Raw genomic sequence first — 13,973 nt, 5'->3', positions numbered from 1 at the left:
GGGGGGGGGAAGGGTTTGTGCGGGGAGAAGGGTGCAACAATGAATTAATGGAATTCCAAAATCTCTGTAGATGTGCATTGAAATGAAAAATAAACAAACTAAATTAATTTTTAAAAAGATATTGCATATACCATAAACTGTCAAAAGAACAAAACAAGTCTATCTTGGAAAAAGTACTACCAGAATGTTCCCTGGAATCAAGCTTGGTGAGACCTCATTTTTCATACTTGGATACATTACTGTGTTGGATAGGTCCTAGAGAAGTGCTTTACACTTAGTAAAATAGAGGGTCAGGAAAAAAGAGGAAGAGCTTCGACCAGATGGATTAACCCAGCAGTTGCAGCAGTGCGCTCAGGCTGCAAAGATTGTGAGGATGGCATAGGACAAGTGTTCTGTTCTAATAGAGCAGCTCTAAGTCAGAGCTGACTAGACTGCACCTCACAATATTTTTCACCTTGGAAGAAGCCCTGGACGTGGTTAAGAACTCAGTTACCTAACAAAAAGGTCAATGGTTCTACCCCATCAGCAGTTCTGCAGAGAAAAGACCTGGTGATCTACTCCCGTAAAAAGTATGGCCTAGTCAAGGCTATGGGGTAATTCTGTTGTCCTGTAGGATTGCTGTTGTTTGAGTTGACTCCCTAGCATGTAACAGCTTTTCACATTGGAATTAACCTAATTCTTGGCCACATTTCATGCTTCTAATTTTCTTTTTTAATCCTTTATTTCCAATTTATAAAACTTGGCTTTTTGACGCATCCTTGTAAATATATCTTAAAATTATTTAGAGGACACCTCCACATTTCCTTTCCAAGGTAAAGAAGGTCCCTTTAATCTTTGGGGCATAACTTTCTAATAAATCTATTTTTACTTTTACCTTTTAAAAAACTACTTAAAAAGAGACAATGTATTCCTTTTAAAAAATTAACTCAATGTTGTTATACACAAGGCAGGTGAGTAAGACAGGATGCACAGCAACACTCTGTCAAGTTTCTGAAGCTGTGAATTGTAATGAGAGGAGACTGTTGTATCTTTCCCTTGGAGTTGCTGGTGGGTTGGAACCATGAGGATGTGTGACCTTTGGGTTGGCATCACAACTCACTACAGCCTACAAAATACATGTGCCTTTCCTTCCTTCCCACCCTATATAAATTCAGATTGATGGGTTTGTTAAAGAATAACTGCTTTCAAAATTGCAGGTCCTTTCCTCCCACTAGCAAAAATGACAAAATGAGTGACTACAACACAGTACTTCAGGCAAGCTAGAAATTTATTAAAGAGAGGTAGCTTTTGCATGGGAACGTTTCTGCGCTCAGAACAAAGGGAAGCTACAGAGGTTTTATTTCTGTTAACCCTTCCTTCTGCCCTTCTTCAATGTGTTTGCATTTTAGGCTTAAAGTGTGAAACAGACATTGATGAATGCAGCTCACTGCCTTGCCTTAACAATGGAATCTGCAAAGACCAAGTTGGAGAATTTATTTGTGAGTGCCCTTCTGGTTACACAGGTAAGGGAAGGTCTTGTGTTTACAGTTTAGGCTTTGGAACCATTAACATATTATTAAACTTTGAAGGCATTGTTAGGACACATTCACAGGGTATTATATTGAACAGCCATGTTTCTTAATTTAATTTCTATACATTGGGAAATCTCCTTTTCATTATCCTGGTTTTATTTAGGAGAGTAAGATACTAATTTGGCAGTATAAAATTGATGGAAATGTGTAAAACCTCTAGGCTTGGTTTTTGGTTGGTTGATTAGTTTGGGTTTTTTCTTTTTTTTTTTTTTTAATACTGGTTTACATATACATTGTTTTTCACACTTGATCTTTCCCTTTTTTCTTTACCAATCCTTCCCTCCACCCATCAAGTCGTGCGACCCTTTATTTAAGCCCCCCTCTCCCACCTTGGATTCTTGTACACACTCTCCAATAATGGTCTTAAATGGTATTTGTCTTTATGAGACTGAGTTAGTGCACTTCGCATTAAGCTCTCCAGTCCCTCCCTTGTTATGTAGTGATTTACAAAATCATTGCTCCTGTGTGCTGCATAGTATTCCATTGTGTGGACGTGCCATAATATCTCAATTCATCCCATTGTGGTTGGGCATTTGGGCTGTTACCATGTTCTTGCGATGGTGAATAATGCTGCTATAAGCAGTGGTATGCAAGTCTCTGTTTGTCCCTCAGTTCTCATTTTCTCTGGGTATATTCCAAGTGGTAGAGTAGCTGAGCCATATGGAATTTCTGTGTTTGGCTTTTTGAGGAAGCACCAAACTGCCTTCCAGAGTGGTTGTTCCATTTCACAATCCTGCCAGCAGTGTATAAAAGTTCCTAACTCCCAGGCTTGGTTTTGAGCCACATCTTCGTCAGCTGGTTTGTGGCATTTGTCGTAGGAACAAATGGAGGCCATCACATGAGAGAAAATATTGGAAGCCTAGTAAATTTTGGATCCTCCCCTACCTCTTCCCTAGCATTTTACTTAAGCTGTGAAGTGTGTGTTTCTTTTAATGTAAGTATGTGCATGCGTGTGTAGTTATTACTAGAGTGTGTGCATGTACATGTGTATATAGTTATTACTCACTATGACCCTTGAGATCCCTCAGATTCTAATGGGGTTTTGCCTCTTCTATTTTAATGTAAATAAGTATGAATATTTTAATATATTTCTTATTTAAGCCAAAGAGTTGCAACTTCTAACTGTTGTTGTGTGCCATAGTGTCAGAACTGATCAATAGCTGGCCGTCCAGCAGGTTTTTAGAGGTAATAAATCCCAGGGGGAGAGATTGCCCATCCTTCTCCTGCTAAGCAGCTGGTAAATTTGAACCATGTGCCTTTGGGATTGCAGAGCAACTTCTTACCAACAGAGCTCCTTATACTCTAACTTCTAACTTCTACATTTTCCCCAAAAAACATTGAATTTACAAGTATTGACCTTATTCTCCATTTGTTCAATTATATTATAATTATTATAATATGTGTGATTGGCTCTCATGATATAGAATAGTACTTATTATTTTATAAGTAGTAATATTCTAATAACATAGTTATTTGGGGGTATGTGATGAGGTAATATCTAAATCATCCAGTACTGTACATAACTCAAACAATTATTGTTACATACAAAAAACACTTGATTGTCTTTTCAAACACATGGACCTCTAATTTTCTGTACTGTACTCATTACAATTGATAAAGCACTTTAAGGAAACCAGTATCTAATGTCTTTATTACACAAAAATAATTCTGAAATTCAATTTTAAAGAAATTAAAATGTTATCTTTTACAAGAGCAATTTCTTAATTAGTGCTAATGCATATTCTTAATTTGCATTTCCTGCAGTGATAATAATCATAGTTATATGGAGAATTATATTGCGTTTACATATAATACAATCACATTTTACCTGGAAGTTTAGTCCAAAGTCTGAATATAAGAGAAACATATGAGTATTCAAAATAACCTTTGGAAATCCCTTAAAACACAAGTAAGATATATAGGCATGCTGTGTTTCCTGTTTTGCTTCCAAGAAGGGAAAAGACAATGTATCATATGTTGTTGTTGTTGTTGCTAAGTGCCATCAAGTCATAGATGGCTCATAGTGACCCTATGAAGGAAAGTCCTCGACACTTGCGTGTATGACTTTCATCCTTTCTCCAGGTTCATAGGGTTTCTGGAGGCAAGCTATTTATGGAAGTGGATGCCACTCCTGCTTCCAAGCTTGTTTTAATCGGGGAGCACCACCAAACACTGTCCACGATGGGTAACCATTATCGCATTTGACACGTCAGTGTCACAGTGTTCAGCTTCACAGTGACCACAGGTTACCTCTGTACAGTAAGTGGACACGCCAGGGCTATATGACCTAGAAGACTGAACAACAACAGTGAAAAATGTATCATGTACACAAGATAAAGTAGGTGGCTTGCCATATATCTCTTTATACATATTGCACTCAGCTTGAATTCTGAAAGGCATGCAGACTCCGAAATCAATGGAAGCTGCATAGTCTTGGTTATTTTATCAGGAGAGGCAAGTCCCTTGAGAAAATTGGAAAAGTAAAGTGTCAGTGAAAAAGAGGAAGACCTTCAAGGATATGGAGAGACACCGTGGCTCTAACAGTGGACATAGCACGAGAGAGATTGTGAGGATGGTGCAAGATTGGGGGAAGTTTTGTTCTAGTCTGTTGTACATCGGGTAGCTGTGAGTTGGAGCCAGCTTAATGGCATTTAATAACAATAACTTCACGCAGATCATGCATTCACTCAACTGCTGAACTTTTAACCAAATAGCTTGCACAATTTCAATATTCTCTCTCCCACACCCTCCCAACCCTCTTGGTATTTCTGTTTACATTTGTGCATGCAACATCATAATGATGCAGCTCTACCTCTTACATCTTTACCTAAATTCTGCCTCTCAAGTTAGTAACCCTGCGCTAAATCCTCAGGAAAGCTGTGGCCAGAATGGCAGACATGTCCTGTGGGTAAAAGAGATGCAGGCTTCTAAAATCAATACTGAATTCATTGTCAGCTGCCTACAAAATGAAGACAGTATGTACTATTCTCAAAACTGACTTTTACTGGTGAATTTTGCCCCCACCCATTTTCATGTTGCTAAAGTACATAAATTTTGGGATGTATTATAGAATTTCAGAAGTTCTACATTTAAGCACTCTAACTTCTTCCAATCAGGGAAGTTTTATATATTCATTCATGAACTTGAAGGTTTAAAAGTCTGTGCTTATTTTTGTGCCTCACTGAGGGAATGTCAGTCTGCTTTCTGTTTCACTTACTAGGTCTATAAAAAGGGTTTGAATTATATCATTTGTCTTAAATGTGATCACCTAGAAAATGGTACAGCTGCACAGGTGTTTGGCTGTGTTTTCCCAGTTTACAAAACAAAATAAGTTGTTTTCCTTATGTAATATATTTCTTCCTTAATTTCTTCAAACATTGTAACCATTATCTGTAAAAGAAATAGACACTTCAGTGTGGTAAATGCTAACAACAAAAAAACACCTATGTGTTAAGCAAATTATACTTAACTTCATAACTAAGGAATATGACTTGTTTATTCCTTTTCCATTGCATACTGAAAATAGTGTCAAATTTCTCGTTGGACACAGTTGTAGAATTTTTTTGGTGTTGGTTGGTTTGAATTGAAGTTTGTAGAATTCCAGAAAGCCTTTTATTTAAAGGTATCTTTGTAAACAGCAAAATGTTTCACAAATATGAAATCAATGCTTGCTAATTATTCTGTTTAAATAAGGTGGTAGAAAGGGCTGGTCTTCAAGTCTTTCGGTTTCTTCAGCTCAAAGAGTCTGTGATCCTGTGCAGGTCAGCTATGTGAAGAAAATATAAATGAGTGCAGCTCGAGTCCCTGTTTGAACAAAGGAACCTGTGTTGATGGTTTGGCTGGCTATCACTGCACTTGTATGAAAGGATTCACAGGTAATATGTTTCCTTTCTTCCTACATTGTCTTAAAAACTCGGTAGTGCTTCACATATTACAAGTTTACTAATATTCCCTTTGAATTCTAAAAGCACTAAGAAGAAAAAAGAAGGGCTCTACAGAATCAAATAAATCTAACAGCTTCTTTGGGGGGAACATTTCTCTCAGTCAACGACTATTTTTTTTCTAATTCTGTTATATAATGAAGTGTGTGTGTGTGTGTGTGTGTGTGTGTGTGTGTGTGTGTGTGTGTTTCAGATCAATAACCAATATTATTAAAACACCAAATTCATCAGAATCCTCTACAAATCTGGGAGGCAGGGTTTTAAGGGAGGGAGAAGGGAGGAAAGGGGGAAGAGAGAGGGGGAAACAAGAACTTGCATGATAAGACAAACATCCAGTAAGGAACTGGGTATAATTCATGGCAGATCATTTTGCAAATGGGCACAAGATAGTATGGTAATATATTGTTGTAAAGTACCATCAAGTTAGAACTGACCCATAGCTGATCTTCCAGCAGGTTTAAAAAAAACAGAATATTACATGGGAGGAAATTAATTGCCCAGCTTTCCCATGGAGCAGCATGTGGGTTTGAACCATGTGTTTTCAGAATGGCAGTGCAGCTCCTTACCATTAAGTCAGACATATGCAAAAAAACCCTCAGACTCCCTAAATATAGATATACTAAAAAAACCCAAACTTGGTAAATATGGTAGTTATATTTTTGTTATTGTTAAATGTCACTGAGTTGCATATGATCTTATGAACAACAAGTCTGAAACATGTCCTGTCCTGTGCTATCCTCATCATTTCTGACATACTTGAACCCATTGTTATAATCATTGTATCAATCCATCTTGTTGAAGGTCTTCCTCTCTTTCGCTTACGCTCCACCTTTCCAAGCCTGATGGCTTTCCAAGGTATAACCTTTCCCAGCAACATGCCCAAAGTATATGAAATGAAGCATTGTTGTCTTTGCCTCCAAGGAGCACTCTGGCTGTACTTTCTCCAACACATACCTATTTATTCTTTCGGCAGTTTATGGGTTATGCAGCACGCTTCTCTAACACCTTAGTTCAGAGACATCAATTATTCTTCTGTCATATTTATTCATGGTCCAGCTCTCAGGCACACAGCAAGTAATTGAAAAGACCCTGGCTTGAATCAACAGCACCTTAGTCTTCATACTGACATTGTTGCTCCTCAGTAATTTGGTGTGGTTCCTGAATGCACACTTTCCTAATGCAATACATTTCCTAGTATCCTGACTTCTGGTACCACTGCTGTGGATTGTGGATCAAAGTAAGATGAAATTGCTAACAGTTTCGATTGTTTCTCCATCTATCATGGTACTGTCTGTCTTTCTAGTGGTGAGAATCTTTGTCTTCTTGATGTTGAGATAAATTGAATGCTAGTCTTTGATCTTCCACAGCAAGTGCTTCAAGTCCTCACTTTCAGCAAACAAGGTTTTGTCATCTGCATAATGCAGATTGTTTATGAGTCTTCTTCCAATCCTGGTGCATATTCTTCTTCACAGAGTCCAGCTTCTCAAATTATATGTTCAACATACAAATTGAATAGATATGGCAAGAGGACATCTTGTTGCAACATTTTGCACACCTTTGTGGCACACCTTTTCACAAACCTTGTTGCATACCTTTTCTGATTTTTAATCATGTAGTGTCCCTTGCTCTTTTCAGACAACAAGACTAAGAGGTCTAGGTATCAGTTTCATGTGAGCATGAAGTGTTCTGGGAGTCCTATTCTTCTCAGTGTTAGCCATAATTTGTTATAATTCGCTCAGTTAAATGCCTTTGCAAAGTCAATAAAACACAAACATTCTTCTGTTATTCTCTGCTTTTAGCCAGGATCCATCAGACATCAGCAAAGCTATCCCTGGTGCCATGGCCTCTTCTAAACTCAGCTTCACGTTCTGACACTTCTCTATTCCAGCCATTTTTTTAATGATCTTCAGTAATATTTTACTAGCATGTGATAGTATTAATATTGTTCTATAGTTCCCACATCTGTTGGATCACCATCTTTTGGAATGAGAACAAATAAGAATCTCGTCCAGTAAGTCAGGCAGGCAACTGTTCTCCAGATTTTCTGCTGTATACTGGTGAGCATTGAGCTATATAGTCCTCTCAGTGCTCACCAGTATACAGCAGAAAAGCTGGAGTAGACTCTATTTTGTGCCTAGCCTCCATCTTAAGCCTGACCTAGCAGGCCATAAAAGTTCTTTGCTCTAGAGGCAGCTGATTAGGAGAGAAAGCTGCCACAAGATAACCACCAAAACCGAGGGTCTAATCTCAAGGTTAGCTATCTGTGCCTGATGTCTATGTATGTAACACAAGGACATGCATATGTGACACAGGCGGAGTGTGTATGTGACACAGGAAAGGGCAGAGGTGGGCTGGCTGACTGGCCTAGGCAAAAGCCAGTCACAAATTGACCCATGTAACTGCTCCCCTCCCCCACCAATCATGTTCCAAATTACCTCATCCTGGTAAACCTGGCCTACCTTAACCCATAAAAGGCTTGTGGACCTGCTCTACTGACTGGTGGACCCTGCATGCATACTGGAGTTTGTTCTGCAGTATAAAGCACTCTTACTATTTGCATACATGAGTCAGTGTTCTTTCGAATGGCAATTTATAGACCTAACAAGCATATCCAGGGTTGCATCTACTAGTCGAAACATATCAATAGGTGTCCCATAGATTCATGGGGTTTTATTTTTTTTACCAGTGCCTTTGGTACAGCTTCAACTTCTTCCTTCATTACCACTGGCTCTTATTCAGTTGGTGCTTCCTGAAATAGTTCCATGTTGGTCACTTCTTTTTGGTACAATGACTCTTTATATTCCTTACATCTTCTTTTAATATTTTCTGGGTCATTCAAGATTTTACCCATATCTCTCAGTATTGAAACTCAAGGCTTGAATTTGTTTTTCTGCTCTTTCAACTCGAGAAATGCTGAGTGAATTCTTACCTTTTTATTCTCCAATTCCAGCTCTCTTCACATTCCTTTATTGTCTTCTTGAGCTGTCCTTTGACATCTTCTGTTCAGTTCTTTTCCTTCAGTATCTCTTTGTTTTGGCTCCTTTATATCTTAATGCCATTTTCAGAGTCTCTTCTGACATCCATGTTGGGTTTTTCTTTCTGCTCTGTCTTTGTAATAACCTTTTCCTCTCTTCATGAATGATATCCTTGATGTCATCCACACCTCATCTATTCTTCAATCAGAAGTCCAGATTGTAAATATCAATATACTAAAAAAAAAAAACTCAAACTGACTTCTGTGAAGTCTGTTCTGACCTCCATCAAGTTTCCAAAGCTGTCAGCCATACAGACAAAGACTGATTCTTTGTCCCTGGGAGCTGCTGGGGAATTGGAGCCATCAGAGATACTAATATTTAGATTAGCAGTGCAGCCTGCTGTATACAGTGCCACCAGAGCTCCTAAATATGGTGTATAAAAATACATATGAAACTTAATCAACAGATTTTTTTTAAGTCTAGAAAATTGCTAATGAAAGAAAGAGGAAAGGGTAAAAAACTGGAAAAATAAATGTTATAACCATTATCACAATTAAGGAGCTTTGTTGACCTAGTGGTAAGAAGCTGCACTGCAATCCCAAAGGCATGTGGTTAGACTCCACCTCCTGCTCCATGGGAGAAGGATGGGCAGTCTCTTCCAGTATAATTTACTGCTTCTGAAAAACCTCTGGAGGGTCGGCAACGAGTCAGTTCCAACTTAGTGGCACACAACATTATCTCGATTAGATATACATTTACTAATCTCTGTTTCAGAAAAAAAAAAAGCCAAAACGTGCAATGAAAAGAGTAGATTTTAAAAAATGCAAAATTCAAAAGCTCATTCAAGAATTGACTCTCAAACCAATTTTCTAGGTGAGTGGTTTAGCTTCCCAGCAGCCTCCATTCAAATCCTTTCAAAAACAGTAATTGGTGAAAACCTTGATGACTGTTTTCCCCAGGGAGTTAATTATTTGGGTTCTTTCTCTTCCTCATGCATCCCCAGGTCTGCACTGTGAAATAGAAGTCAACGAATGCCAACCAAACCCGTGTTTAAATAATGCAGTCTGTGAAGACCTGGTTGGAGGATTCCTGTGTAAATGCCCACCTGGGTTTCTGGGTCCCCATTGTGAAAAAAATGTGGATGAATGTCTCAGTCAGCCATGCAAAAATGGAGCTACCTGTAAAGACGGCATCAATAGCTTCAGGTGAAAGGCTCTATCTGATTCTTCTCTGTATTTTTATTTTCTTAACTGTTAGTCATTCTGTACTCTTTGTGAAATAGTTTTTTTAATCCTGAATCAATGCAGGAATAATGTCTTTTCAAAGTATTAGTACAAATATGATTCCTAGGAAGCAGAGGTTTCCAAGTGTCCAGCATTTCCAAACTACTTTACCACTCCATCATCTCTAACACCAGCTATTCCTCTTCCTCCAGTCTTGCTTTCATCTGTCTTTGGCTTTTATAAGTCACTGCAACATCTCACAGAAACTCACAAGCCATCAAGGAAATGGCTCATGCAATTTTGGGAGCCAGCATGTTCCCCAGATTCATAGATCAGACTGGTCCAGGCAGCTGGAGTTGGAGGAGGTTTCTCCAGTTGCAACATTTTCCATTTTCCTCCTGTCTCCAACCTTTTTCATCACAGTGTCCCAACAAATAGCAAGATACTGTCAAAAATAATTATGTGTACACCAATGTTCATAGCAGCATTATTCAACATCATATGAATGTGCAAGCAGCCCAGATGTCCAACCACAATCTAATGGATTGAGAAATCATGGTACATTCACATGATAGAATACTATGCAGCATGCAGCAGCAATGATTTTGTAAATTACTACCTAACTTGGGAAGGACTGGAGAGCATTATCAATTATCAATTTCTTTTAAAACAATCTTGTTATAAACAGAGGACTTCCTCTAATGCCTTTCTTCAACTGTTCTACCAATATTGTTTTATTTCCTTTCAGATGCAATTGTGTAGCAGGTTTCACAGGGCCATACTGTGAACTGAACATCAATGAATGTCAGTCTGACCCATGTAGAAACCAAGCCACCTGTGTGGATGAATTAAACTCATACAGTTGCAAATGCCAGCCAGGATTTACAGGCAGTCGATGTGAAACAGGTATATAAACTCATTGTTATAAAAAAAACAGTAATTCAAATAGCAATATAGTAGTAATATCTCATTTTATCTGGACCGAACACTGCCTTATTTCCCAAAAACTATGCCAAGCATTTTGTGCTGTTTAATATTTTCACAGCCATTCTATAAACTACTGCAGTTAGTTGCCCTCAAGCTGATTTCAATTCAGTGACTGTGTAGAATAGAACTGCTCCATGGGTTCCCTAGGCTGTGACTTTTGAGAAGCACATTACCCGGTCTGTTTTTTGATGCATCTCTGGGTTAGTTCAAACTTCCATCCTTTCAGGTAGTGCTTAACTGTTTATGCTACTCACTAAACCTGGTGGCCATCCAATACACCAGGTACAATTATAATCTTCAATAGCACAGGTGAGGAAATTGAAACTTAGAACTTTATGGGGAGAAAATTGTACTTATTGTGCTGGATTCTTCACATTCTATGTGATTTCCCCCCCCCCCTCAAATACTTTGGTAAGGATTTGATTTAGGCAGTTAGAGTCCCTGGGCATGCTTCTTGTTGTTATGTGCCATCGAGTCGCTTGTGACTCATACCGACCCTAGGTACAAGAGCCCTAAACACTGCTCTACCCTGTGCCAACCTCACCATCTCTGACACACTCACTCCCACCACCCCAATCACAGAATCGATCCATCTCATCGAAGATCTTCCTCTCCTGTACCATCCCTCTAATCTCCCAAACATGATGTCCCTCTGAGGATGAGTCCCTCCTTGCAACATGCCCAAAGTATATCAGACGAAGCTTCAGAATCATTGACTCCAAGGAGCATTCCAGCTTCATCTTCTCCAGGACAAACCTGTTTGTTCTCCTAGCAGTCCATGGTATATTCAACACTCTTCTCCAGAATCACAGCTCAAAGGCATCAGTTCTCTTTCTATCATCCCTATTCACTGTCCAACTCTCTGATGCATAGCACATAATTGCAAAGATAAACCCATCTTAAATGGCTTTCCAAGGGAACTGGGTCTTTAACGGTAGCACTTTAATTCTATCAAGTAGGATATGCAGAGTTAAGTCACAGCTGAATTGCTCAGTAAATAGAGAAAAGCCAGAGTTCTGAGTAGGAGTAGGACATTGCATCTAAAACTCACCATCTTAGAGACCCACAGATTATCTAATTTAAAAAGAATACTGTCTACTTTGTAAATAATAAATAGCTTTGAAACTTCTCAATCCACCACAATCATACGACCTTCCTTTGGCAATAATATTACTTATCTGCTGCTTACTTGTTTGAACTGAAGTCAATTCCAGTTCAAACCAATGAAAGATGCCTGGCAAGTACCATGATCTCTATACTGTTCTTATTCACTACAGAACAGCCTACGAGTTTTAACCTGGATTTTGAGGTTTCTGGAATCTATGGTTATGTCATGCTGGATGGAGTGCTTCCATCTCTCAGTGCTTTAACCTGCGCTTTCTGGATGAAATCCTCTGACATCAACAACTATGGAACACCAATTTCCTATGCACTTGAGAATGGCAATGATAATACTTTCCTCCTGACTGATTATAATGGGTAAGCAGAAGTATCAGGTAGTAGTAATCACATGCAGTTCTAGGGGATGTGAATAACTTGCCTAGAATAAAGCATAAATAAATGTCAAGTGGAAAAGACCATGAAGTGGTACAGGGGACCAGCCTTGGAGAGCTCAGGCTCAGAATTTCATCCTGGCACCAGGGTGGAGATGAGATCAGAGCAAGAGAAAAAAGGATGGTCCAGTGCTCCAGAAGGACAGTAATTTTTATTGTAATTTTTTTATATATATATACATAAGTGGTGGTGTTGATTGCCGTCAAGTTGGGGTCGACTCATAGCGACTCTGTGAACAAAAGAGCTAATGCCTTTCCATAGCTATAAGTGTTTCTCCAGGTTCATAGAGTTTCCAGAGGCAAGTGGTTTAGGAAGAGGATGCAAACTCTTGCTTCCCAGCCTGTTTTACAAGTGGGAGCTCCACCAAACAACGGGAAAACATTATGGTATTTGATATCCTCATGGCACAAGGTTCAGCATCACAGAAAACCCAGGTTACTTCATACAGCACATTGACAAAGAATGGTGTGAAAAGTGGGAGAATGTTCCTTCAGATTAACAGCACTAGTCTCACTTAGCAGTGTTTAAGTGTTGTTGAGTCAAATATGACTCAGAGTAAGCTTTGCACAAAAGACCTCTTTTCTCTAATTAACATCATTTCTGTACATTATAAGAGAGTTTGTAGAGTTTCCAGAGCCATCTAGTTTAGGAAGTGGATGCCACTCCTGCTTTCCAACATGAATCAATCTGGAAGCTCATCCAAGCATTGTGCATAATGGGTAACCATTATGGTATTTGGCACAATTATGGAATAATGTTCAGCATCACAGCAACTCCCAAATTGTCCAATACAGTAAATATACAAGTGATTGTTGTGTCTTTAAAAAAATATTCTTCTAAAATTAAGACGACACCACCACCAAGACATCAACCAGCCAGCCAACTTCCAGAGTGGAGGGAGACTCCAAGCCCCAGGCCCCAGGCCAGCCCACAGGCCCATCACCTCATCAATTATTTTAAAGTCACACCTTTGAGCAGGCCTCCACCTTTACCCTTAGTCTAAGGCTCAAGGCTACCCACTTTTGAGGGAGGAAAAAAAACAGTAACACACAACAAAAAGGACCCCAGACTCTTCCCTTGCCTGACTGCCACCAAGAAGAGATCACCACTGCGACGTCAGCCAGCCAGCTGACTTCTAGAGTGGAGGGAGAAAATTCTGACTATATTTTCCACCTTTTAATGAGGATTCTTCTATAGAATTTTTTTATAAAATCATTCAGACATTCAAATGGCTACCAAATACATGAAAATAATGTTAAAAATAATTAGCAATCGAACAGGTGGAAATAAAAACCGCAATGAGATACAATTTCACTCACACTCAGATGAGCAATCTCCTCCCATACAGTTTATAGACTCTGACAATTGCACATAATAACAATAGGATAATAATAATAATAGGATGTCTAAGATTTAAAAAGTCAAACAAAATATGATAAATAGTGTCATGGATCTGGGGAAACTGAAACCCTTATCCACTGCTTGTGTGGATGCAAAATGGTACAGCGTTGTAGAAAACAGTGTGATAGTTCTTAAAAAAACTAAAAATACAATTACCATATGATCTAGAAATTACATTTCAAAAACAAAACATTTCAAAAACTGAAAGCAGAAATTCAGTATTTGTATGCCAGTATTCATTGCAGCAGTATTCACAGTAGCCAAAAGGGAGAAACAACCTAAAAGTTCATCAACAGATGATAAATAAGATGCAGTACATAC

General features: G+C 38.7%; 1 protein-coding gene across 1 annotated transcript in view; it reads left to right on the top strand.

Moving 5' to 3' along the window:
- The window catches only part of SVEP1 (sushi, von Willebrand factor type A, EGF and pentraxin domain containing 1), a 212,502-nt gene that overhangs the window by 131,060 nt on the left and 67,469 nt on the right, over nt 1-13,973 (top strand). Inside the window, exons 22-26 of the mRNA XM_006886929.1 lie at nt 1,389-1,502; nt 5,333-5,446; nt 9,491-9,692; nt 10,459-10,616; nt 11,975-12,176. Coding sequence (XP_006886991.1) covers nt 1,389-1,502; nt 5,333-5,446; nt 9,491-9,692; nt 10,459-10,616; nt 11,975-12,176 — 790 coding nt within the window. The remainder of the gene's footprint in view (nt 1-1,388; nt 1,503-5,332; nt 5,447-9,490; nt 9,693-10,458; nt 10,617-11,974; nt 12,177-13,973) is intronic.

This window comes from Elephantulus edwardii, unplaced genomic scaffold, assembly GCF_000299155.1.
Source record: "Elephantulus edwardii isolate Elephantulus edwardi_28Jun2011 unplaced genomic scaffold, EleEdw1.0 scaffold00052, whole genome shotgun sequence".
NCBI classification, from domain to species: Eukaryota; Metazoa; Chordata; class Mammalia; order Macroscelidea; family Macroscelididae; genus Elephantulus; species Elephantulus edwardii.
The sequence above is the reverse complement of the archived record's forward strand: the minus strand, read 5'-3'. Positions and strand labels throughout refer to the sequence as shown.